This window comes from Rhincodon typus, chromosome 8 (assembly GCF_021869965.1).
Source record: "Rhincodon typus isolate 14 chromosome 8, sRhiTyp1.1, whole genome shotgun sequence".
In the NCBI taxonomy this organism is placed as follows: Eukaryota; Metazoa; Chordata; class Chondrichthyes; order Orectolobiformes; family Rhincodontidae; genus Rhincodon; species Rhincodon typus.
Window position 1 is genome coordinate 52,659,020 of NC_063339.1, and position 26,030 is coordinate 52,685,049.

A 26,030-nucleotide genomic window follows, 5' to 3' on the forward strand; every position below is an offset into this window, starting at 1 on the left:
AATAGGAATAATATTGTCTTTGTTTCTTTAAAAGACATTTGGAGTAACAAATCATTTTAATAGATGAGTTAAGTTTCGTCCAAAAGCCATAATATCTTAACAAGATCACGGATTTCCAAAATAGCATTGTCACCCCTTCAAAAACCATGTCCTTTGTGTTCATGAAGGTTACAATGTTTTAAAAGATGCTATTGTGTCCTCCGTAAACCATAAAATTGTCACCGGGGACTGATTAAAAAGTTCTGAATTGAAACACTGCGGAATTTGTCTGCATCCTATTCAGACCTGACAATGCCCCTTTCAGCTTAGTATACAAAAAGGGTTTAATGGTGGTTCTGTTGGAGATTCTCCAAGGCTAGCTGCATCCATATGGAATACACGGAGGACATCAGCTGGGACAAAGAACCCAGGTGACAGCGCCAGCCCCTATCTTTGCCGAGCAGGCAGCAAAGACAACACAGGGTTGAGATTCTCTGCGAGGTTCATCAAAATGCACGCCTCCTACATTTCACTTTCTCATGGCGACAACTTTCCCTTTTACTGCTCCTTAGTAGTAATTGTGCCAATATAAACTGCTTAACTTCCTGATACATCCCCAGTGAGATCCAAGCGCTGCCTTGATTCCGGGCGAGATATGATGACAATGGGTCATTTTGCATCATCTTGCTATGGTTGTTGCAGTAACCTTCGCTCAGTTTGTTTCCTTAGACACGAGTTAAACATCGAAATTATTGATGTTTGCAAAACAATTTGATAGTACAACGACACAATGCAATCAGTTATTCAGTTTTACTTCTCATGGCATGATCTTTTCCATAGATCGTTTACAGGTATAATGCAGCGATAACAGTAAAGTTTCCTCGTACGGAAACACGGACATTTTAGATGGGGGTGGGGGGGGGGGGGTGGTAGGGGAGGAAGGCGGTTGAAACAATTCACAACGTTTAGCCTAGGAGCACTCTTACCTGAAGTATTCTTTGGTCCAGTTAAATGCAAAGTGGCTGTACGTCTCGGGAAAACAGAATAAATATATAGGTGCCCAAAATTGTTTAAATTATCTTCAGAATGTAATGAGCCACAGTAGTGAGCGCGTTCCCCGTTACCCCCACCCCCGCCCCACCTGATTATTGGCATTTTAACATTCACGCTATCACATACTGTTGCTTACTCCAATATATCTCTAAGATCATCCCGATTTCCTGGTTGGATATGTAACATTGAGCTAAACGTTTTTCCAAGCTTCAAATGGGCTCTTCAGTAAACACACTTGAAACCTGACGGTTACAGAAGGCAAACCAGTTTATTTTCCAGGATGCCCTGGTGGGAATATTCTTTTTGGAGACTTTTTAAGTGTTTAAAACTTCCAATATAAATCTCTGACCATTTCTCAGTCTCGCGTTAGCAGCAGTTTTTGGGATTTCTGAAACTATAGAGAGAAAGAATTATGACTTGAGAGAAGCAACGTTCGTAATATGGTGTTAGAACGTACGGGACTCATCTACTTTACTGGTCAGCTATCATTCTAAATACCATGCCATTGCATTACAATGAAAGTACAAGATACAAAACAATTCGACATTGTTTCACTTTCTTCCTTTACTTATATGTATCAACCTTCGAGAACCTAACAAAAGTCACCTTTGATATTGTACTCTGGTGTTCTGACGAAGACTGTGCATCGATTTCCTCCTGGGTTAGGCTAATTGAAACGGATACATCATGACGAAATTCACCTCAGTCTATATCTGCCGCGTCAACTGATGTTTCGGAATGCTTTTTAAATTACACAATGACCAATACAATGACCTATTTTGAACTATTGTAACACTATTTCGCATTATTCCTTAATTTATCTTAAACTAAATTTATTGGAATTCAATGACATTTCTCAAAAGTGAGCGAAATTTACCTTGTGTTATTAATACTATGGATAGACGTTCACAAATCACTGAACAGAACAGAAAAACTACATTTGTAATGATGGTTCGTTTGTTACATGTTTATTCACTTCTATTCTACGGATCAATGATATTTAATGAGCGTTGTTGGCAAATTGTAGAACTTTTTGTCATCATGACAATTCATGCAAACAAGTTCATCAAATCCCGTTACAAAGTTCTTTGTTAAAATCTAACAAGGAGTGAAGAGATTTAAATGTATCCTCTGTTAGTGATTAAATAGAAAGGGAGAGAGGATTCTAGAAAATACGCGCACATCTTTATCCAGCGTGTCTTTGGCGTAAGATTCCGTCTGTTGGTGGCGCAAAACTAAATTTCAAACATGTTTATGAAGAACGGGTTTATGATTTATTTCAACAAAACATCTCAGGGAATATCTCTCCTTTTGTGCTTCTAAAGTCTTTGAAAATTTTCTTAAAACGATAGCATTTAAATAATGAGAAGTTCAGGAATAAATTAGGCTGGCATTATTTTTAAATTTATATGTCTGTTGCCAGTAAATTAACCGATATTACTGCCTCTTCAGAAACATATTTTTTTTTAATCTCAGGTAATTTAGCAGTTATGCAGAAGTACATTGTTTTCTCATGGTAAAGTATGTGGTTTCATGTGTTGAAATTATGAATATGTTATTTAGTAATATTTCTTAAGAATGTGCGATCTATAGTAAGAATTGGGTACAGAACATCCTCGCCGGCAATTATACAGACCTACTTCACTGTAACCAGCATTTAAGAAAAAGAATGAAGTTGATATTGAGCAATGTTAATTGCCTTTTTTTCACTACATAGCATGGATGTATTTTAAATAATGCATTTATATTTAAACCCAAATTCTCCTCAGCAGAATAAGTAATACGAAGGGCTAAATCTGTTTAAGCTCAGAAAAGAACTTGCTTGTTCTCCTTTCAAAAAAGTAGAGATAACTGATGTATAATCCAAGTATTTAACCTATGTATGAAAGTTCGGAGATTACATTTCCATTGCCAATGTAACGCGTTGGTATGCATGGCACCTCCCTCACCCCGTAGAATTGTTTGTGCAATCTTGATTTAAAGGGAAAAGTTAACTTTAACATATAATTCAATAAAAATCACTAAGAAAGAATTGTCTTCAGTTCCAGGTGGAGCATCTGTAGGACAACTGTTACACAACATTTTTAAAAATGAATTTCATTCTGTAGAAGAAAATTTAGTTCGAACACTTTATCTCACAAGACTTGCCTAATGAATGCGTTCAAATCGCCCAATACGAAAATAATAGTCAAGTTTAACATTAATCGGAAGTGTTCGGGTCAAATCTCAAAAATAATATTTCGCATTAGTTTCCAATATATGACGTGGTGTAAGAAATCCACTCATGCACTTTATCAGAGCGAAGAAGTAAATGGTTCTTGAAAAAGCAGAAATATCAGCGTTGTCATTTATGAGGAACTAATTTGTAAAATGGCAATGACTGTGATAACTAATATTTTCAAAATAAGGTTTTGTTTTATGAAGGATCCATTTGCATCATTTTTTCCAGACACAATATATAGCAAAACAATTGGTGACTAAGTGTCATTTTTATTTTCTCAAGCAGGAAATTACAACGTATAAAGCACGAGAAACTGCTTTGTTGGCATTTTCTATGCTTGAAGAGGAATAGTTTAGATGTATTAGACTATCTCACATCCATGAATTTATGAACCAGGTATATTGCTTTTGGACGACGAGTTATGTACGATAGGAAGACGTCGGTTACATTCCAAAAGTGGTCAAAAGAAAAATCTAGAAAAGGACCTTGAAATGCTTTCGTGCAGAAAATACCAAAAAAAACGACTACAACGGAAAATTCGACCATTCGCAAACTCACTGAACTATGTAAGCAATTATTTATACATGGCGTAACAACAGGAATTATTTTGAGTTTAGAGTGTCCATGATTCACCAGCTCCACTGTTGCCTCCGTATTCCAGGATGTGTTAAATGATGATAGCTGGGGAAGACGCCAAACGGTCCAGTGTGCTGTACCTGTTGAAAACCATGAACTGTGAAAGCGGTGTAGGAATGATTAGGCTGAACAGTGTCGGCGGGCTTCTCCTGGATATGTACGGAGGTAATGGAACAAGAATGACAAGGCTTGCCATCTCTGACCAGCACTGGCACTGCCACTCTGCGAACCAGTTGCGGCTGGTTCATATCTATCTGCAGGGTGCCATCTACACGGGCTCTCTTCAATTTATACCTGTGGTTTTGAAACCAGATCTTCACCTGAGTTGGGGTAAGGCTCAAAAGGTGAGCGAAGTGTTCGCGTTCAGGGGCAGATAGGTAACGCTGTTGTTGGAATCTTCGTTCTAACTCAAATGTTTGTGCTTTGGAGAACAGAACTCGTCGTTTCTTCTTCTTCTCATTCTTCATGATGGACGAACAGCCTTTTCTTGGATGACAATCGGCGGGAGTTGTATCCGTGCTGCTTTCATCAGAGGCTACAATGAAACATTTTCCAGTTAAAATTTCTTGCGATACTTTATCAGAGGCCAAGGTACTAAATTCGCACTTGTAAAACGAAATTTGAATGGGTATACTTACAAATCTTGTCAGAACCAAGCCACCCCGAAAATGATAGTTTCGAATACTCATGGCGTGAGTTTTGGCCTGCTTCTTTCTTAATGACAGCAGATTGTATCGCTTTGCCACTTCCTTGATCCCAGTGATCTAGACGGTCAATTTCATGTTGATCGGGTAAATTCAGAATACTGCGCACAGTGAAACTGGCCCTGGTTAGCGACATGTTGACAAATTATCAGCGTTCACCGAATTTTTGAGAAATAAACTACTTGCAGGTTAAAGCCCTCCCTGTGAATAGGAGGTACGGTTATATCTCGCTGCTTAATGGTGCAGCAGTAGAGAGTCTTTTACAGGGAACGTCCTGTGTTTATATAAACAGTCCTCTTCAACGCAATAGTGGCAACCTTCAGATGATGTCTGACCACAGGATACCAAGTACCTGCATCAGTCAAGTGCCAAAGCATTAATGTGAGTAAGTGTAACCTTACCAGAGAATTACCCGGCACTTCCCGAATGACAGCAGGAAACAGGCTTCATCGTTACATATTCTGCCTGATTAGCAAAGAACGTAGTGAACAGATAATGGTAATTGTGTTAGTGAATTAGTGAATTACATCTTGGGTGGTTAGTGGTGGCCACAACCCTTCCCCCTTCCCCATTATTTGCATACAAAGTAAAGAAGCAGTGACAGATTTCTCCAGTTCATTTAATTACTTATTCATTTGTTAACTAACCCATGAGTGTTATTTAACGTGAACTGGGCGCGCTGTATTTACTGCAAGTAAATACATAAGATGCGTATTCCTGCCCCCGAGAAATTCCTTTTTGAGATTACGACAAATGGGAATTTCTGTGGCAGAATTTACAACAGATATGAAGTATTGGTTTTGCAGGGAAGATTACGCCGGATATCGAAACTAGCGAACCAATGTGGAACGACAGACAACTACGAGGAGTAACAAAATGTACACTGTTTAGTTGGTTTCATTTTATGAAGCATTTCTTAATTATTTAGATAGAAAATATTTAGATAGGTGCATTTCTATTTAGAAATAGAAATGGGACAATAGGTGCCAATTAAGGAAAACTATGCGGTTATAGTAGAACATTTGGCTTTTCCTCAAGACTCTAGTTGTTTCTCAAAAAAAAAATCAGTACATTTGATAGCTTAGTTAAATACTGATTTTTTTTTTCTATGTTCTTTACACTAAACTCGAGTTGGCCATCTTTCTGATAATTTCTGTTGGTAATCTTCAGGCAAAGATTCCCATGCCATGCCTATTTGTGCCACCTATCAAGTCTGCTTCTGTGACAGTGCTCCATGCTCCACAAACTCCCTCACAACGTCCTGGGTGGTCGAAAGTGGGAGAACACAAATACATGCCAACTGCTAGGCTGCAAACAATAGAGGAAATGTAGACCATCGTCCCGGACCTGTTGGAAGCATTTGTTCCAGTCAAGATTTTGCATTTGTTCAGTCATCAAATAATAGATGATTGACACCTCAACACAATGTGCTTTAACTTTTTGGGATAAGTCCGAGTTTGTTCCTTGTTGTCATGGTTTTCAATGGAATTAAAAAGGATTTGGCTGCTATCGACATTGCTTCTCGTCTAATGCTGCCAAGTGCATAAAAAGTTATTACTTATATCGTTTAGAATCAAATAGGATTTTCTAAAATGTAAAATAATGTAACGTAAGGTATAATTCACTCCGAAAAGATGGATTAACACATCTATAAGAAATACATTTTTTTTCTCACTTTTACAAGTTTAGCACGTCTAGTGCAGTAATAATTTTTGGAATTGTACTTTAGGAAAATTGAAGGTAATATTAAATAAGATAGTACAAAACATTTGCTTTTATGTCTGAGTAAAATCGTTACGATTGCAGTATTTTCAATATTTCACATTGGCTGCTGGATTTCAATGCATTCTACATTTCAGCAGAACCTACACAGTTATTACAATGTTATTACATGACGGGGAATAGCTTATGTTGTTCAATAACATAAATCTTTGTGATGTTTACAGTGCTCATGTTATCATGTTGCTCACAGGGCTACATGAACGTTGAAAAGCGAGACATCACCATTTTCTGCTGATACTGAGTGATGTGATCGTGTTATTCCATCTCAACTATAGACCGTCTGATGTATCCGCCTTTGGTACCTTTTACAATACCACAGAACGGTTAACCCATAGCTTTAAATGAAAAGTCTTCACAGATTGCCTCTATATTCCAGTCGTCAAATACACTGTGGCGTAGGTTTACCTATCACAGTGCAATGGAATTGCAGTTTTTTAAAAAAAATCCTTCTTGGTAAAACAAATTTACAGCTTTGATGACCTCTTGTAGCCCTTTAATCTATTTAACATCTGAAGAATACAACGAAGTGCAGAAATAAGCAAACAGATACACTTACAAGCTTAAGGACTCTTCACCATCAAATGTTTGCTTTCGCTTCTAAAACATCTAGTGGCTGCATGAATATTTGCCGCCGCCAAGGTATCGATAGCAAAAAAAACCTTATAAAATATTGCTTTTACATGCTATGTGTTCGCAAACTTACAGAAAACTGTCCAAATGAATAGCTGGTTTTAAGAATCAAGAATTATATTCTAAGAATATGATTAAGTATTAAAGATTCAATTCTAGTCATTCTCATACTTAGTTTCTTAGATTCCCTTGAAAGGTTAAGGACATCAGATTCCATTCATGTATCCAGAAAAATAACTAATTGGACTTTGAGTCAGATGTAATATGTCGCAAAATTTATATTTTTGCTTAATGGTAAACGTACTGGATTATATTTCCAAGAACTTCATGGAACTGGATGTTTGCAATGTTCAAAACAGATAACAGGTTACTAGAGTTCCACGCGATTCTGAAGATCTAATTAGTTGTGATTAAGGGGCTCATAGTATAACACTTAATCTGGGAGCAAACAGTATGGGGGTGTACATTTGTTGGAAAATCGAGTATTAATTCAATTTGAGCTAGTGAATAAGGACGCTTAATGAAAATTCAAGTAATGTTCCAGTTCTGCGGCAGCAAGCAGAGCTGTATGTTCAGGAAAAAGTGCGGTAGGATGCCCCAAGTATACAATCCGTGTTTGCAGCGTTGCCAGTTTTGCGTGGAGTGCCTTCGGCTGGCGGCGGCATAATTGGTTCCGACGAAGCAATGCCTCGTTTATTGGCTCTCATTCCAATTCTCACGCTGGACCAGCTCTCTCTCTACAATCGTTTGTAACAAAATTAGACTACTATTCAGCGTCTATATTGTGATTAAATTTATAGGGCAGCTGAACTTAGTACCACAAGAAGAATAAACTCTTGTACTAGAGATTTTAGGTCGTAATGGTAGTGGCTTGTGGTTGAGTCAAAAAGTTCGAGATTTAAAAACCAATCTAGAGACTTAAACGGAGAATCTAAAATCTTAGTCCTTTTCTTGAGAGGCGTTGCTTATTGGCGGTGCTGTTAAGAGAAACACCACTTGCCGTCTCACGTAAATGAAAAGAAAATCCCCGGCTACATTTGAAAAACAGAGGCGCTCTCTGAACCAATGTTTGTCCCTCAACGAACATCACATGCACAAAAATGATCTGTCGCTTACTTGCTTTTCGATTTCAGAGATCCATGAGTACAAATTAGCTGCCACGGTGCAGTCCAACAGTAACTGCACTTCAATAGTTATGCCCGTCAGCTGTGAAGCGTTTGGGACTTTTTATTTATTCATTTACAGGATGAAGTCCAGCATTTATTGCCCTTCCCTAGCTAGAGTCAGGATGGCAGTTTCCTTTCCCTGGAGGAATCCCAAGCTGGTGGGGATTTGCACCTGAGTACCCAGAACATTAGAGATAGTAGGAACTGCAGATGCTGGAGAATCCATTACTTGGGTTCCTGGAATAACAGTCCAGCAACAATACCATTACGCCATGACCTCCCCCTAAGTTAGGGAGCCATAAAAGGCAAACTTTCTGTAAAACGGATGTAAGATTAAATTCTGCTATTTAATTTAGTCTACAGTACAACTTTTGTTCATTTTTAAAATATATATTTAACCTGATACTATTACCACTGAGAATAGCAACAAATATTGTCAAACCAGTTCAGTCTAAAAGTGGTTAGGTCCTGTAGCAAAAAGATCAAAAGTAACCGAAACACCAATTTAAATTTTACAAGTTTAAACAGCAACATTTATTGTACACTTATGTAAATATGGTGTTGGTCTCCATATTGCCCCTATAACACAAGCCCTATATAACAGCAATGACCCGCAGAGGGGGGCTGGCAAATGAAATTAAAAAATTCAAATTAAAACAGTGAGGTGTTTATTGATATATGTAACTCGTGTTTGGTGCTGAAAGAAGCAAAAGTGAGCCATGGATTTGTTCTGTAAAAAGAGGGACATTCAGAAGTAGCTGTCAGTAATGAAGAGAATTAAACAGCTCTTGCCCTGATTGAGGGAGATGAATTGTTCAAAACAATAAGAGCTTGCGGCTGTTCCAAGAGAATAACAACTTTTCTGTAGAGAAAATGTAGAAGCTTTTATGCTTTGCTGCTCATTTCTATGTAAAAAAAAGTCATGAATTACCAGCAACAGGTGTGGTTACTATTGGGAAAATTCTCTTTTAAGATGAAATAGTCTGGGACCAGGTAAAATTCCTATTGATGACTGTATTGGCGCTGCCTCGTGCTCCCACGAGGAGCTCAAACAGTTCATCCACTCCACCAACACCTTCCACCCCAACCTTAGGTTTACCTGGACCATCTCTAATACCTCTCTCTCCTTCCTGGACGTCTCTGTCTCCATCTCGGGCAACCACCTAGAAATCGATATCCATTTCAAGCCCACCAACTCCCACAGCTACCTAGAATACACCTCCTCCCACCACCTTCCTGCAAAAATGCCATCACCTATTCCCAATTCCTTCGCCTCCGCCGCATCTGCTCCCAGGATGAGGCATTCCACTCCCGTACATCTCAGTTGTCCTCGTTTTTCAAGGACCGTAACATCCCCCCCTCAGTGCTCGAGAACGCCCTCAACCGTGTCTCCCGCATTTCCCGCAACTCATCCCTCACACCCTGTCCACGCAATAAGAACCAAAAAAGAATCCCCCTCATCCTCACGTACCACCCCACCAACCTCCAGATCCAACGCATCATCCTCCGACACTTCCGCCATCTGCAATCTGACCCCACCACCAAAGACATCTTTTCCTCCCCACCCTTATCTGCTTTACGGAGGGACCACTCTCTCCGTGACTCCCTTGTCCGCTCCACACTCCCCTCCAGCCCCACCACACCCGGCACTTTTCCTTGCAACCACAGGAAGTGCTACACCTGCCCCCATACCTCCTCCCTCACCCCCATCCCAGGCCCCAAGAAGATTTCCCACATCAAGCAGATGTTCACCTGCACATCTGCCAATGTAGTATACTGTATCCACTGTACCCGGTGTGGCCTCCTCTACATCGGGGAAACCAAGCGGAGGCTCGGGGACCGCTTTGCAGAACACCTACGCTCGGTTCGCAATAAACAACTGCACCTCCCAGTTGCAAACCATTTCAACTCCCCCTCCCATTCCTCAGACAACATGTCCATCCTGGGCCTCCTGCAGTGCCACAACGATGCCACCCGAAGGTTGTAGGAACAGCAACTCATATTCTGCTTCGGAACCCTGCAGCCCAATGGTATCAATGTGGATTTCACAAGCTTCAAAATCTCCCCTCCCCCTACCGCATCCCAAAACCAGTCCAGCTTGACCCCGCCTCCCTAACCTGTTCTTCCTCCCACCTATCCCCTCCTCCCACCTCAAGCCGCACCCCCATCTCCTACCTACTAACCTCATCCCGCCCCCTTGACCTGTCCGTCCTCCCTGGACTGACCTATCCCCTCCCTAACTCCCCACCTACACTCATCTTTACTGGCTGCATCCCCGCCTCTTCGACCTGTTTGTTTCCTCTCCACCTCTCGTCTCCTCTATCCATCTTCTATCCACCTCCCCCTCCCTCCCTATTTATTTCAGAACCCCCTTCCCCTCCCCCATTTCTGATGAAGGGTCTAGGCCCGAAACGTCAGCCTTTCTGCTCCTATGATGCTGCTTAGCCTTCTGTGGTCATCCAGCTCTGCACCTTGTTGTCTCGGATTCTCCAGCATCTGCAGTTCCTACTATCTCTTGGAACAGCTGGGTCATGCAGTTCCTGTGCCTGAACTTTAACAAATATATGTTTAGGACCAGGAGGACGTAGAGAGAGTCAGCAGAGTTCATGATAGACCTTTCACAGCATATAAATGCTGTAATCAAAAAAAAAATTCTTGGTTGAACACTTCATGTGCAACAAAACAGTTTGGCAAAAAGTGATAAAACCCCAGCAAAAAATAACATTGCTATTAGAAAAAATCAGGTACCGTTTAAGTACTTTCAGCATTTTCAGTTTTTATTTAAAAAGTAAAACTCTCAACATTTTGATTCAGTCTCTGAATATGTGAAGGTTTGCTGCTAGTTTTATGATTTTGAATGTTAGATGTGATAGTATGAACCGAGAATATTTTCAGTGGGAATCGCTGTTGCTCTGTTTTGGCTTTTGAACTAATTTGGAGTAATTGACATATTAAGTGCCTGATTAATATCAAATTGTATTTTTGCTGACAAGTAACATGCACAGATAATCACAGCTCTGGGATTGACACCTTGATTTGATCGATCACTTCAAGCAAAGTATCCATGCACCCATGCTAATGTCTCATAATACTCCTCCTTCTTCAGGAGACATAATCAGCACAAATGTACACAGATTTTGAGAGGGGGGAATTGCTTGAGGTAACATGCCTCATTCTTTCAGGTTGCTAAGCCTGCAGGAGACCAAGGAGATTATACCTGTGTTCAAGAGGAGATTGGATATCCACAGCCATCTATCAAGAAATCCTCGAGCAGCAACTCCGAACTGCACATCAAGCAGCTACATTTTACTGAAACCTTGACACTAACAGATCTTTATACAGTACTTTACAATATAGCCTCTGGATCCCATTTCCAAGCAGGGCCAAAAAAAATTAAGAGCCAGAATCCTTAGGCCCATCTCAATCAGCATCTCAGCACATCTCTGAAGAGAAACAGTTCTACATCTTGAAGAAAACACCATCAAGGTCTTTCTCTCTAGCCTCCATCAGCCAAATTCTGTTACTTAAGTGCATAATCTATCTAGAGTAGACTTGGGGTCAGAATCTGGTCAGCATAACATTGACACAGCTATAGAAAGAAGACCTGACCCAAGTCTTTGACTCCCAGAGGACTTCTGGGGAATTGGCCCTCACTAAGCTCAATGCAGCAAAGGTCAAAATTATTTTTCGAAGGATTCTCTTGACATTTTCTTGAGGACTACGTTTTGATTTCTGCTGACTAGCTTTTCATTCTCATTAACCTATTTATGAGGTGTTGCATTCATGTCATAAAATGCCTTTTGTGGTTGTGCTGACAGATGGCACTTTTTGAATCACATAGAAACAGAATTAGGAGAATTCATTAATGTCCTCAATGTAATGAGCTCTCTGTTAAACTTAAAGCTTATTCCTTCAAGGAAGCCATTAATTTCTAGATATCACAAATTTTAAACTGGCACAACACAACACGCATAAATTCTCAATGAAGTTTTTATCAATTTCGCCGACACACTTCTAGATACAATAAGTGATCACTCAGAATATACCTTCCACAGATTGGTGAGCTCACAGCTAAAGAATTTCTAATGCATATGCACAAAACTAACGTCTTTTAGCCAGGCAGCTACTACATTTTTTACTACATTTTAGATCTCAATTTCAAATTTTAATTTAACAATTAATAAGTATATATTACAGTTTGATCCATTGCATTTTTCCAAGTAAAGGAGCTCCTACGCAGCCTTAAACTGGCAATTCCAGATTTATTTGCAAGCAGTTCACACCTCAGTACATGAGTTGGCAGAGTATTCCTTTGGTGACTGGTTTAAAACTGTTCTCTTCCATTGTGGCCTCTCTCACTCCACCACACAGCTTCCTTTTTCCCCCATTTCCCTCTTGCAGTCTTCTTCTCCTGCAGCCATCTCACAGACCCTGGAATTATGAGTCTAATGATGACCATGAATCCATTGCCAATTATTGGGGAAAACCCACCTGGTTCACTAACGTCCTTTAGGGAATGAAAGTGCCATCCTTACCTGGTCTGGCCTACATGTGACTCTAGACCCACAGCAATGTTGTTGACTCTTAACTGTGCAATGAAGGATGGGCAATAAATGCTGCCTAGCTAGTGACGTCCTCATCTCGTGAATGAATAAAAAAGAAATGTGTCAAATATGCACAGAAACCCTCATTGCAGCGCTGAAATCCGTATGCATTCGTTTACTGACTAGGTGTGAAAGACCTGACGGACCTTCTTCCTGATGTCCTATACAATCATGGTGTGAGGGAAGTGCCATTGCATCTGACAGGAAGGGGAGTGACAGCGAGGCACCTAGGGATTGTCATCTTAGGACAGTCCAGAGACTTTGTTACACCTCTTCCTCTCAGTCAGAGATCCAAACAGCTGCATCAGGTAAGGCCAAGGAGGTTACACTGTCCCTGGGCAGGAGATGCCCCAGCAGACTGCAGCTCTCTAGGCCTGGACCACACACCGAAGTCATCTAAGACAACTCGACAAGGCAGTCAGCAGGTTTCCTCAAGGTCAATGCCAGCTGCCAAGGTGGTATTAACACTGGAGTCACTTCAGAAGTCACTGAAGTCACTTGAAGGCATTTGAGACAAATACAGCATTTTGAATCAATCTGTTTCAATCTATTAAGGTTTATGACTCCAAATGTTTCTCTTATAGACTACTTTGAGAGGTGACGATCATTCTAAATGATTAATCATGCATCATGTGCAATAGTACAAGAAATGCTGAGGTTCTCATTCACTGCTGACCCCTGGGAGGAACATTATGTCTATAAATTGGGAACATAAGCCAGATGCTAAGGTTTCGGAATTTATTCAGCATAGTTTTAGTCTCTCTACATCTCAATGATAGATGATTGCCTCTTGCAAATGAAGATTAGAATTATGTTAGCACATCTCCAATATAATCCTTGATATCTTCATACTGATGCTAGAAAAAGAAACAGGAGGCTATTGGTGCAAAGGAAATAAAATTTCCAAATCAGAATGGTGAATAGCATGGAGGGGAACTTGCAATTGGTAGTGTTCCCATGTATCTGCTGCCTTTGTTCTGCTGGATAGAAGTGGTTGTGGGTTTCGAAGGAGCTGTCTAAGGATCTTTGGTAAAATTCTTCAGTGCATCTTGTAGATAGTATAAATTGCAGCTACTGAGCATCAGTGGTGGAGGGAGTAAATATTGGTGGATGTGGTGCTCATCAAGTGGGCTGCTTTGTCCTGGAAGGTTTCAAGCTTTTTGAACGTTATTGGAGCTGCACTCATTCAGGCAAGTTCGGGGCATTCTATCACACATCTGACCTATGCCTTGTAGATGATGGACAAGCTTTGGAGAGTCAGGAGGTGAATTACTCACTGCAGTATTCCAAGCCTGTGACATGCTTGAGTAGACACTGTCTTTATGTGGTGAGTCTAGTTCAGTTTCTTGTCAATGGTAACCCCCAAAATGTTGATAGTGTGGATTCAGTGATGTTAACACCATTGAATACCATTGAAGGTGGTTAAATCATCCCTTTTAGGAAACAGTCATTGCCAGGCATTTGAATGGCATGAATTTTACTTGCCACTTGTCAGCCCAAGCTTGGAAATTTGTCCAGATCTTGTTGCATTTGAACATGGATTACTTCAGTATTTGAGGAGTTGATAATGGTGATGAACATGGTGCAAAGATTGGTGAACTTCCCCACTTCTGACCTTATGATGGAGGGAAGGTCATTGATGAAGCAGCTGAAGATAATTAGGCTGAGGACACAATCCTGAGGAACTCCTGCAGAGGCGTCCTGGAGCTGAGATGACTGACATCTACCAACCACAACCATCTTCCAATGTGCCAGACATGACTCCAATTAGCCCAAAATTTGCCCATTGATTCTAGTTTTGCCAGGGCTTTGTGATGATACTATGGCTTTAAGAGGTTTATTTTTTCCTATTCTTTTTATGAAGAAAGGTTGAGACAGAGGTGGTGAGCAGTCTGCTGAAAGCCATTAAGGTAAGCAGCTTGTGAGGCCTTGGTTTTTTTTAAAAGTTCGAACAATAGAACCAGTCTGTGTGGGTGGGTCAAGCGCCGGTAGAACCAGGACTTTTAGTTTCAGATTTCTGCAGTTGCTGGGGTCTTGAAGCTGGATGTGGAAGCTCTTATTCCTCTCTCTGTTACAGCTAAAAGCTGGTGTTCTCTTCCTGCTGCTAGAATTGCATGCGAGACAATCTGTTTTACTGAATTTGCCTTTGCCAAGGGTGAGTTTATGGGATGTTACTATGTCAGAACAGTTAGTAAGTAGCAACTAATTTTTATGTTATTTTGTTAAGCACTTCAATAGAGTTATAGTTAAACCAATTCTTTTATTTTATTTTTATTTTGTCTATATTTTAACTGTAGTGTAAAAATAAAGTGTGCTTTACTTAAATTTGATACTTTGACCAATCTGGAACATCTGGAACACAACACCTTACACTTACCCTTAAAATAAGAAAAAGTTAGAGTCCAAACTATCTTCTAAATATATTTTGCGGGGGTTTGGTCTGGTTCATAAAAAAATGAGGGCTCTTGTCGGGATCGAAATCTCAAATTCCAGGTTGGGTTTAGTATTATTGCGCTCAAAGGTGAGTGTGGATGCTTTTTATTTCAGGTGTTGCACTTGCTTCGTTTAAACAGAGTGTGCCATGTGTAATAATGGTGATTTCAATTGCTGGAGTTTCCTGGGGTTAGAAGTCACTTTGGGTGTTTTACACAAAGTGAGCAAGGCAAAGCTTTCTGAATTGGCAAACAAGTTGAAGTTGGAGTTGCTTGTGTCTATGAGGAAAGGGGAAATAATTGCAACAATAACTCTACATTTACAATTGCCAGGAATGCAATCAGAGTCATTGGAGATTGCTAAAATTCAATTGAAAATGAAACAGCTTGAATTATGGTCTGCATGGTGGCTCAGTGGTTAGCACTGCTGCCTCACAGCACCAGGGACCCAGGTTCAATTCCACCCTCGGGCGACTGTCTGTGTGGAGTTTGCACATTCTCCCTGTGTCTGCGTAGGTTTCCTCTGGGTACTCTGGTTTCCTCCCACAGTCCAAAGATGTGCAGGCTAGGTGGATTGGCCATGCTAAATTGCCTGTAGTGTTCAGGGATGTGTAGCTTAGGTGGATTATAAGGGGATGGGTCTGGGTGGGATGCTCCAAGGGTCGGTGTGGACTTGTTGGGCTGAAGGGCCTGTTTCCACACTGTAGGGATTCTAATTCTTCTAATTAGAGGCGATGGCAAGGGAAAAAGAAAAAGAAAGAATAGCCCTCGCAGAAGAAAAGGAAATGAGTCAGTTTGAATTACAGTTAAAAGCAGAGGAAAAAGAAAAGGAAAGAATGGCCCAAGCAGAAGAAAGGGAGAAAGAGAGAATTTTTGAACTTCAGAAGTTGGAAGTGAAAACTCAAAGTTGACTTAAAATGACAGAGGTAGAGGTAAAAGGAAGGAGTAGTGGTGAGGACAGTGATGGAGTGGAATCCCATCATAGCCAAGGACCTGATGGGGATCTGTTTAAATGTGTCCAAGCATTGCCTAAGTTCAATGAGAAGGATGTAGAAGCCTTTTTCATTTCATTTGAGAAAGTGGCTAAACAAATGAAATAGCTGCTGACCGTGTGGTATTGTTGATCCAAACAAAATTGGTAGGTAGAGCTAGTCAGGTATTTGCATCACTATCAGAGGATGTATCTGGGGAGTATGGTGAGGTGAAAAAAGCCATCTTAAGTGCATATGACCTAGTACCAGAAGTCTACAGACAATGTTTTAGCAATCTAAGGAGAGAACCTGGTCAAGCGTACATAGAGTTCGAAAGGATCAAATAAAGTAATTTTGATGGGTGGATTAAGGCATTGAGACTGGATCAAATATATGATGCTCTTATAGAGATGATATTTTGGAGGAGTTCAAAAGTTCACTTCCTGAAGTAATGAGAACTCATGTGGAAGAGCAGAAAATTAAAACTGAAAGATTAGCAGTAGAAATGGCAGTTGATTATGAGTGGGTTCATAAATCAAAGCTTGGCTTCTGACATCAATTTCAATCTGTGACAGATAGAAATTGGAGAAAAAAGAAATCCTCAGGTGGTAAGGGAAAAGGAGATCACACTGAAAATAGTAAAGATAGTTTACCACAGGTTAACAAAAGAAATTCATGAGGGAAGAGACAAGTAAAAATGTTCAGGTGTTTTCACTGCAATACAGTAGGTCACATGAAGTCACAGTGCTGGAGGGGATGGTTGGGGGGGAGGTGGTATTAGAAATAGCATTGGAAAGACGATTGTGGGAAAACAAGAAAAGCCAGCAAGTTTTGTTGAAGTGGTAAAGGAAAGTACAGTGGACGCTAAAAAGCTACAAAACACTGTACAACCTGATCAGGGGTTTGTTGAGAAAGAAGTACCAGATCTCTTGAAGAATTTACTTGCATAGGTAAGGTTTATTCATATATGCCAGGAGGAGCAGGTAAAGAAATTAAGATTTTTAAGAGGTACGGGAGCGAGTCAATCTTTGATCATGGGAGATCAGGAGGTATGTAATTCAGAAGGAGTATTGTCATAAAAAAGTGCTAATATGTAGAATTCATGGTGAGAAGAACAGTGTTCCATTATTTAAATTGAGGTTGGAGAGTTTGATGAAAAGTGGTGAAGTGGTGGTAGGAGTAAGAGAAATTCTTGGCTCAGGAGATATGGGGTTTTCCTTGGTAATGATATAGTTGGATCACAGGTGGGAGTGATGCCTATGGTGGTAGAAAAGCCAGTGGAATATCAAGCAGCTGATGTGTTACAGGAAGTATATCCTGGGATTTTCCATGACTGTATGATTTAAAGGTCACAAAGCCACAAGTTGAAGCAGGAGCAGAACTCAAAGACTAAATATAAGGAAGTTGAAGCTCAATTATCAGAGACTATGTTTGATCAAATGGTTGGGGATAAACTAGACCAGATGGAGGACAAAGTGGATATGTTCAGTTCAGAGAAATTACCTGGATTACATCAGAAAGATGAAAAATTAAATCAGTTATATCAAAAAGCAAACACAGAAGACGAATCTGATAGTGTCACAGAATGTTACTATCTTGAAATTGAAGTCTTGATGAGGAAATGGAGACCATCACATACTCAGGCAGATGAAAAATGAGTAGAAGTTCATCAAGTCGTGTTGCTGATGGGTTATAGAAAGGAGGTATTGCAGGTAGCACATAATTTACTAGTAAGACATCATTTGGAAGTAAGGAAAACTCAAGCCATAATACAAAAACATTTTTATTGGCCTGGACTGCATCAGGATGGGTTGACTTTTGCCAGATATCTCACACATGTCAGGTAATTGGAAAACCTCAGGCAGTAATAAAACCAGCATCCTGAATGTCCATTTACACCTTTGAGAAACATTTTACAAGAGTCTTAATTATTGTGTAGGATCCCTACCTAAAATAAAATGTGGGAATCAGCATTTGTTGACCATAATGCTTTCCAGAGGCCATTCCATTACGCAGTATCATGACTAAAAGGATTGTAGAAGAGTTATTCAGTTTTTACTAGACATGGACTATTCACAGAAATACAATCAGATCAAGGGTCAAAGTTTACATTAAAGTTATTCAACAAAGTTATGAATAGCTTAGGAATAAAACAATTCAAATCCACTGCATGCCATCCAGAATCACAGGGACCATTAGAATGGTGGCATCAAACTTTAAAGACCATGTTGACAGCTTATAGTCAAGACAATCCAAGTGATTGGGATAAAGGAATTCCATTTGTACTTTTTTCAATTAGGAATGCACTTAATGAATCAACCAAGTTCAGTTCATTTGAATTAGTTTTTTGGCATGTGGTGAGAGGACCGCTGAAATTAATTAAGGTAAACTTGATAAGTCAGTGTTCAGAGACCACATATTTAGACTATGTATCATATTTTATGGAAAGATTAAATAGAGCAGGTGAGTTGGTTAGACAGCATTTAAAAGTAACACAGTACGTGATGAAACAGGAAGCAGACAAAAGATCAAAAATTTGTAATGTTGCTAATAGAGATTAAGTGATAGTGTTACTCCCAGTGGTAGATGAACCTTTAAAGGCAAGTTTTACTGGGCCTTGTTAAATTGAAAGGAAATTGAGTGAGGTGAATTATTTGATAAGAATGCCAGATAGAAAGAAATCTCTCAGAATATGTCATATGAATATGCTCAAAAGGTATGTTGATAGGGAAGGAAAGAAAAAGGAGAATGTGTTACTGGTTACAATGCAGAGTGAACAACCAAGTTCAGATGATTTTTAATTGGACATTCCTCTAATGTACCATGAGGAAGTTCTCAAAAATTGGGATGAATAATTGAGTTACATTCTGGAGGAAAATCAAAAAGACCTGAAAGGGTTGTTAAATCACATGGAGAGAAAAGTGGGAATAAGCTGGCAAGTACTAATCTGGTTATGCATGATGCATATATATGAAATGCTGTTCCAATTAAGCAATATCCTTATAGTCTTAACCCTCTAAAGTTGGCACAGGTTCAAAAGAGAATGAATGCATGCTCAAAGACAAAATAATCAAAGTCAGTTATAGTAAATGGAATTCATCCATAGTATTGGTGCCAAAACCAGATGGTACCCAATGATTTTGTGTGGACTAGCCACAAAGTCAATACAGTTACAAAATTTGATTCATATCCTATTCCACATTCGGAAGATTGTATTGAGAAGGTGGGGCAAACAACTTATAGTTCTAAGTGGACTCACTCAGAAGAAACTGGCAGATGCCTTTATCCAAAAGAGCAAAGGAAATTTTGGCTTTTGTCATGCCGAAAGGACTGTACCATTTAAACTCATGTCATTTGAAATAAAAAAAATGTGCCAGGCACATTTCAAAGACTAACCAATAAAATAATTTTGAGATTACCCAATTGTGCAGTATACATTGACGGTCCGGCGATTTTTAGTCACATGTGGAAGGAACATTTTGAGCAACGTTTGGAATTGTTTGATCGACATCAGGAGGCAGGCTTGGTGATAAACCTGGCTAAGAGTGAGTTCACAGAAGTCCAACTCATGTTCCTGGGCCATGTTATTGTTTATGGACAGATGGCTGCCTGGGATGTGAAAACAGAAGTTATTGGGGAGTTTCCCATACTATCGATGTAGAGGGAAGTAACACAATTCCTGGGACTGAGTGGTTTTTATCAGAAGTTCGTACTGAATTTTAGCAGTGTGGTTGCTCTACTGACTGACTTGTTGAAGAAGTGCAGAAAATTTCAATGGATGGAGGAATATCAGAAGACATTTGACAGCCTGAAAGCTGTGTTAACCACTGCCCTGGTGTTAGCCACACATAATTACGCAAGCCATTCAAAGTGGCTATCAAATTGATGGGGGTATGAGTGCTGTACTCTTGCAAGAAGATGATGAGAAGATAGAAAGACTTATTGGGTGTTTTTCCAGAAAATGGTACAATATTCAACAGAAATATTCCACAATTGAGAAGGAGACCTTGAATGTGGTGTTGGCATTGCAACATTTCAACATTTATATTGCCAATCATGTCTCTGAGACAATTGTATATACCGATCATAACCTTTAAAAAGGTTTTGGAAAATTTTAAGGATAAATATTCCAGGCTGCTTAAATGGACCTTATTCAGTCAACCAATTTGAAAATTATACATGGGGCAAGCCAAGAGAACATAATTGTGACATGTTGTTGCGACTTTGATGAAGGAAGACTAAGTGCTGAACTCCCACAATATAATATGAAGTTGAAAGGCACAATATGTCTCAATGGTTTGATGTTAGTAAGACATACATCTTATTGGACATTGCTCACATTCCATCATACAGGAACAGAAATCATACATGGCACATCCTGCATGCCTAAAATTGGATATCTCCAAATTTCTGCACCTATATATATCTTTGAATTATAGACTGTATTTGACAAATATTACAGGTATAAGGATTATAGCATTAGCATGAAAAAAGGACACTGAGTAGAATACAAAATTCCGCTATGCCGTGTTAAAGTAATGTTTTTGCAATTATGAAGCTCTTTCTTACAGTGTTTCCATTTGTGGTTAATGCTCTGCTTATTTCAGCTTTGTAGTTACTATCTCTTTATTAAGAGTTTCCACATTACTGAGGAGGCTTCAATTTAAATTGCATTTAACAACCTGCTCTGAAAATTCCACTCACATTCTGACACCTGTGATAAATTCTGCCATAGCTGTTGAAAGAATCCACGACATTGTAAAACATTAACAACATTCTAGATAAAATACCATTCGAAAGAAGAAGTCGATTTACCCCAATATAATTTCAGGGTCTGAATCCACACCTTTACCAAACACAGAGTAATTCTTCCTCAGAGAATCTGTGTTCCAACTTCTACTGAAATCTGCTTATTAGTATTTTAGATATAATGTTTACGGGCAAACAGATTAACTGGATGAAAACATTACCTCCATACATCTTTAGTGGCAGTATTCAGTATTCTATTCTCAGCTTACTGCTTTCTTGGGAAAAATTAAAGGTTACAATTTGCCTAAAGTTAAAATGGCTTTTGCAGTTTCAGCTCACATGCTAAATATGCTTTCAGAACTGAAATCTGCAATTAAGTAAGAAGTATTGGTGAATAGGGACCAGTGGTTAAAAGAGCAATGTTATACTTTAAGTCAAGCTTGAGGCATAACATATATCATGTAACTCAGATCTAATGTAACTAGTTATCACGTTATGTATTAAATGTATTCTGTTTATCAAGACTGAGGGTCAATTTTTGCCGCAGGGTTTATATGCATATCCTCCCTGATTTGGTCTCAGTAACATATATTAACATCACTGAGAAGGACTGGTGGCAGTGAATCTACCCAAAGCATCTCAGATAGTTCAGGTGCCCATGACCACAACCATATTATGTCACAATGCTGTCGAGTATCAGAGGACGATGAGGCAGGGGTTGATTGGGAGGTGTGTGGTTATGGAGGGGAAGATAGGTGTGTGTCAGGTCTGGAGTTGGATTAGGAGTTAGAATCTGGTCAGTTTGGATTATTGAGGAAGGGGGTCAGGAAATATCAGGCTGGGGGAGTTGACAGGTCTGGAAGGGGTCAGGGGTGTTGTCAGGATTGGGAGAGATGTCAGTGGTATGGAAGAGGGTGGTAACAAGTTTGGGAGAGGTGCAGTTTGGGTGTTAGTGGATGTTGCCTTCTGGGGTTATGTTTATCCATGGAGTATCAGGAGGGGAAGGAATGAATAGCGAGTCATGGGGTCAGTTTAATAGTTGCCCTGGTGTTAGTGTATGATTAAATTCCTATAACCTTTCCTGGATAACTGTTAAACTGAGTGAGTCAAAACCAATGTGAAATCTCTGACACTTACTCAGAATCACAGATTTCAGCTGCAAGAAAATTGCCCATTGAAGTTTGGCTGGAAAAGTCAAGTTAAGTTGGCATTTTTGGTTTGATTAGCTCATATTTAAGAAGTAAATTTAGGCATATGATCAATTGAGCCTGCTGCATTATTACAGATATTCATAACTGATTTTGAACTTCAACCCCACTTTTTCATCTGCTCCCCATATTCATTCATTTCCTGAGACATCTAAAATTTGTCTAGCTCAGCCTAAAAAAATCATTCATGGCACATCCACAACTCTTTGGGGCACAGAATTCCAAAAATTCACAAGTCTTTGCATGAAGAAATTTCTCCTCACCTCAGGATAAATAATTTCCCCTTATCCTGAACTAGATTCCCCAGTCAGGGGAAACAAAGGAGTGAGTTTTTCCAGCCCTTGTATGATGTGGGCAATAGTGAGCCAATGACTTTGACTCAGCTAACTAATATAATAGAGAGTGGAAATAAAGGGGGCACTTTCAGGATGGTATGTCACAGGAACCAATGCTGGGACAACAATTATTTACAATATACATGAGTGACTTGGATGAGGAAAGTGAACATACTACAGCCAAGTTTGTAGATGACACAAAAATAGGTAGGGAGGCAAGTGGTGAGGACAACACAAACAGTCTGCAGATGGACATAGGCTGGTTAAGTGACTGGGCATAAATTTGCCAGATGGAATATGATGTAGGCAAATGTGTGGAGCTAAATATTTAAAATGGAGAAATACTGCAGAAAACTACAGAATATAAGGCTTTGGGAGTCCTTATCCATGAACCACAAAAAAACTAGTTTCCAAGTTCAATGAGTAACAAGGGAGGCCGGTGGACTGTTGGCCTTTATTTTGAACTGAACGGAGTATAGAAATAAAGAGGTCTTGCTAAAACTATACAAGGCACTAATCAGACAACACCTGGAATACTCTGAATAGTTTTTGCCCCTTATGTGAAGGAAAGATATACTGGCATTGTTGGCAGCCTAGAGAAGGTTCTCTTGGTTGATTCTGGGAATGGAAAGATTTTCATATGAGGCGAGCTTGAGCAGATTGAGCTTGCACTTAAGAGAAGAATGCGAGGTGACCTTATTGAAACATTTAAGATTGTAAGGGGGATTGACAGGGTAGATACAGTGAGGGAGTTAAGCTGTTATTTGAAAAAGAAGAATATACAAAGTTATGGGAAGAAGGCATGGGATGGGCATTAAGTGGAAAGTCGGTGTTGAGACTATTGGTCGTACTGGTCTCCTTCTTCAATGTAATAATTCTGTAATTCCACTTAAATGTACATTCCTTGTCTCAGTGTGCTCTCTTGGAAGTGTGCTCATGAACATGAATAGAAGTCTTCACCCACCAATTACAGAATCTCCCAAGAGTACATGACGGTTGAAACATTCAAAGCCTCAATAAGGTTCAAAGAAAACTCTGATCCCCTTAAAGCCTGACTAGAAATTAGACTGAAATCATACTCCAAGGAATGCTGTAGAAAGTTGTGGATAGAGGGCAGAGATTATTTACTCTGCGAATTTCATATTACTTTTTCCCAAAGTCAGGCTAGATCCAGACTACTAATTTAGTTTTTAGGCAAGAGGACTCCATTTTGCAGTAACACGAAATCTGCAGTGTACATGCATCCTAATCATATACTTCTGACTAGACAGAGGAAAAAATCATTGGAATAAAGGAATGGAGCACAGACAACTATGGGGTGACCAGTCTTGGAGAGTGATTGAATGGAAAGTTAGCCTTATTGACTAGAGTTTGAGAGTTCAGTGTTCTTGACATTTCCTCCCTGTAACACAGGTAGAGAATTAAAAAGAATCAGAAGGTATTAGGAATGATTTTAATTTTTTTCTAATTTAAAAGTTTTGTGTTGGTTTCGCATGGGGCTTACTTTCTGATATACCATTGCTACTAATCTCTCTGTCCCTTCATAACACACTCACCTTGTCCGTACCTGTATGGTTTTTTTTCAAATTGTCTCAACTTTTCCCTTTAGATTTCTAAATATCCACTCACCCAAACCCAATTTATCACAGTTCTTGGATGAAGTGACAGACAGGTGGACAAAGGGGAACCTGTGGATGCGGTACATTTGGATTTATAAAAGGCAGTTGATAGGATACCACATCAAAGGCTACTACACAAAATAAGAGCTTATGGTGCATTGATAAAGGATTAGTTTGCTAATACAACACAGAGAGTAGGGATAGATAAGTGGGTCATTTTTATGTTACCAAGCTGTAACCAGTGGAGTCCCACACGGACCTGTGCTCTGGGCTCAGCTATTTAGAATCCACATTAATGACTCAGATGAAGGAACTGAATGTGTGGTTGTTAATTGTGCTGATGGTACAAAGATAGTTAGGAAAGTAAATTGGCAAGCAGACATAAAGAGTCTACAAATGATTTAGATAGATTCAGTGAGTGGGTAAAAGTATTGGTAGATGGAATATATTGTGGGAAAATGTAAACTTGCCCAGTTCAGCAGGTCCAAAAAACAAACAGTATGTTATTTAAATGCGAGGAAACAACAGAATTCTGCAGTCCAGAGGAATCTCAGTGCCTTTCTGTACATTTCATTAAAAAAGTATGCAACCACAGCAAATGATTCAGAAGGCAAATAGAATGTTAGCATTTATTGTAAGGGGAATTGAGGTTAAAAGTAAGGAAGTGCTGTTACAGAGTACTACAGAGTTGATACAGAGTGTACAGAGCCTTGGTGAGACAACATCTGTTTTGGCTATAATATTGGTGCCCTTAGTAAAAAAAAAATGATATAATTGCTTTAGGAGTTCAGAGAATGTTCATGGGATTAATTCCTAGGTTGAATAAGTCAGCTTGCGAGAAAATATTGAGCAGATTTTGCCTATACTTATTGAACTTTAGAAGAGGGAACATGATGAAGTGGATATTGGAAGAATGTTTCCACTTGTGACAGAACCTAGAACTAGGGCACAGAGCTAAAAAATTAGGAGTCACCCATTTAGTACTGAAATGAGGAGAATTTGTTTTTTCAGAGTATCATTGGGAATGAGCTTCCTTGAGATCAGTGGAAGCTGGTTTATTGAATATATTCAAGGCCAAGTTAGGTAGATTTTTGATCAACAAGGGTGACAAGAATTATGACGGGGGTAGTAGGAAAGTGGAAATGAGACAACGGACAGATCAGCCTTGATCTTATGAAAAAGTGGAACAGGATGGAGGGGCTAAATGGCCTACTCCTGCATCTAATTCTTGTGCTTGTAAAAGTGAGGAACCACCGATAACCAAGGATCTTCTGCTCCTTACCATGGTGGATTGCTAGAGGACCAGTACATATTAACCATGAGAAAACTATTTCCATGAATGTGCATCCTTTCAGAAATTAGGAGATAAAATTATAGACCTATCATATCAAAAGAGCTCAGTCATATGTTTATTATTCTTTCTTATCATAAAACAACTAAAGCAAGAGCTTTGATGTAGCTATCTTCTGTAGTTAATTAATAATCTGTTATTTCAATATTTCAAAAATCTTTCAATATTTTTGATGCTTGAAACAGTCAACCGTTGTTGACTATAACAACATACACGTGTAATATGGAAACAGACTATATTCAGTTTGTACAATCAGAAAGTTGAGCCAGCTTAATTAATCTCCTGAGGGAAATGATTAATCAAGAAGGAAAAAACCTCCAAGGTATTAGGAGGTTTTTGAAATTTCTCATCTACAAAGCCAATCAAGTGAAACTTCAATAATCAGGATTTCGCAATCTTGTATTCTAGGTGTGAGACCATGCTTGAAGTCAGTATAAGTTACTGATTAGACTCTGGATTCTGTACTCTCCCTTCAATGGCTGCTTCTACTAGGAGTGTCAAATTAATGCAGTTATCCTATCAAGTCAGTCCATATGCAGTGCTCACATGGAGGACACTCTCCATCATGATGTATGGCACCTCCAATGTGT

General features: G+C 39.4%; 1 protein-coding gene across 1 annotated transcript; it reads right to left on the reverse strand.

Annotated features, from left to right (window-relative positions):
- Positions 1-3,882: 3,882 nt before the first annotated feature.
- Positions 3,883-4,729, reverse strand: nkx2.9 (NK2 transcription factor related, locus 9 (Drosophila)). Its single transcript, XM_020510732.1, has 2 exons — positions 4,528-4,729; positions 3,883-4,424 (listed from the first exon to the last, which is right to left on the reverse strand). The coding sequence occupies exons 1-2, from the start codon at positions 4,727-4,729 to the stop codon at positions 3,883-3,885; spliced, it is 744 nt and encodes a 247-aa protein (XP_020366321.1).
- Between the last annotated feature and the right edge of the window lie 21,301 nt (positions 4,730-26,030).

Excerpts from the sequence above, each read along its gene's own strand:
- nkx2.9 (XM_020510732.1), bottom strand. The coding sequence starts at position 4,729 with ATGTCGCTAACCAGGGCCAGTTTCACTGTGCGCAGTATTCTGAATTTA. Across the intron at positions 4,425-4,527 it reads GCTTGGTTCTGACAAGATTT|CCTCTGATGAAAGCAGCACG; the intron begins GTAAGTATACCC and ends GTTTCATTGTAG.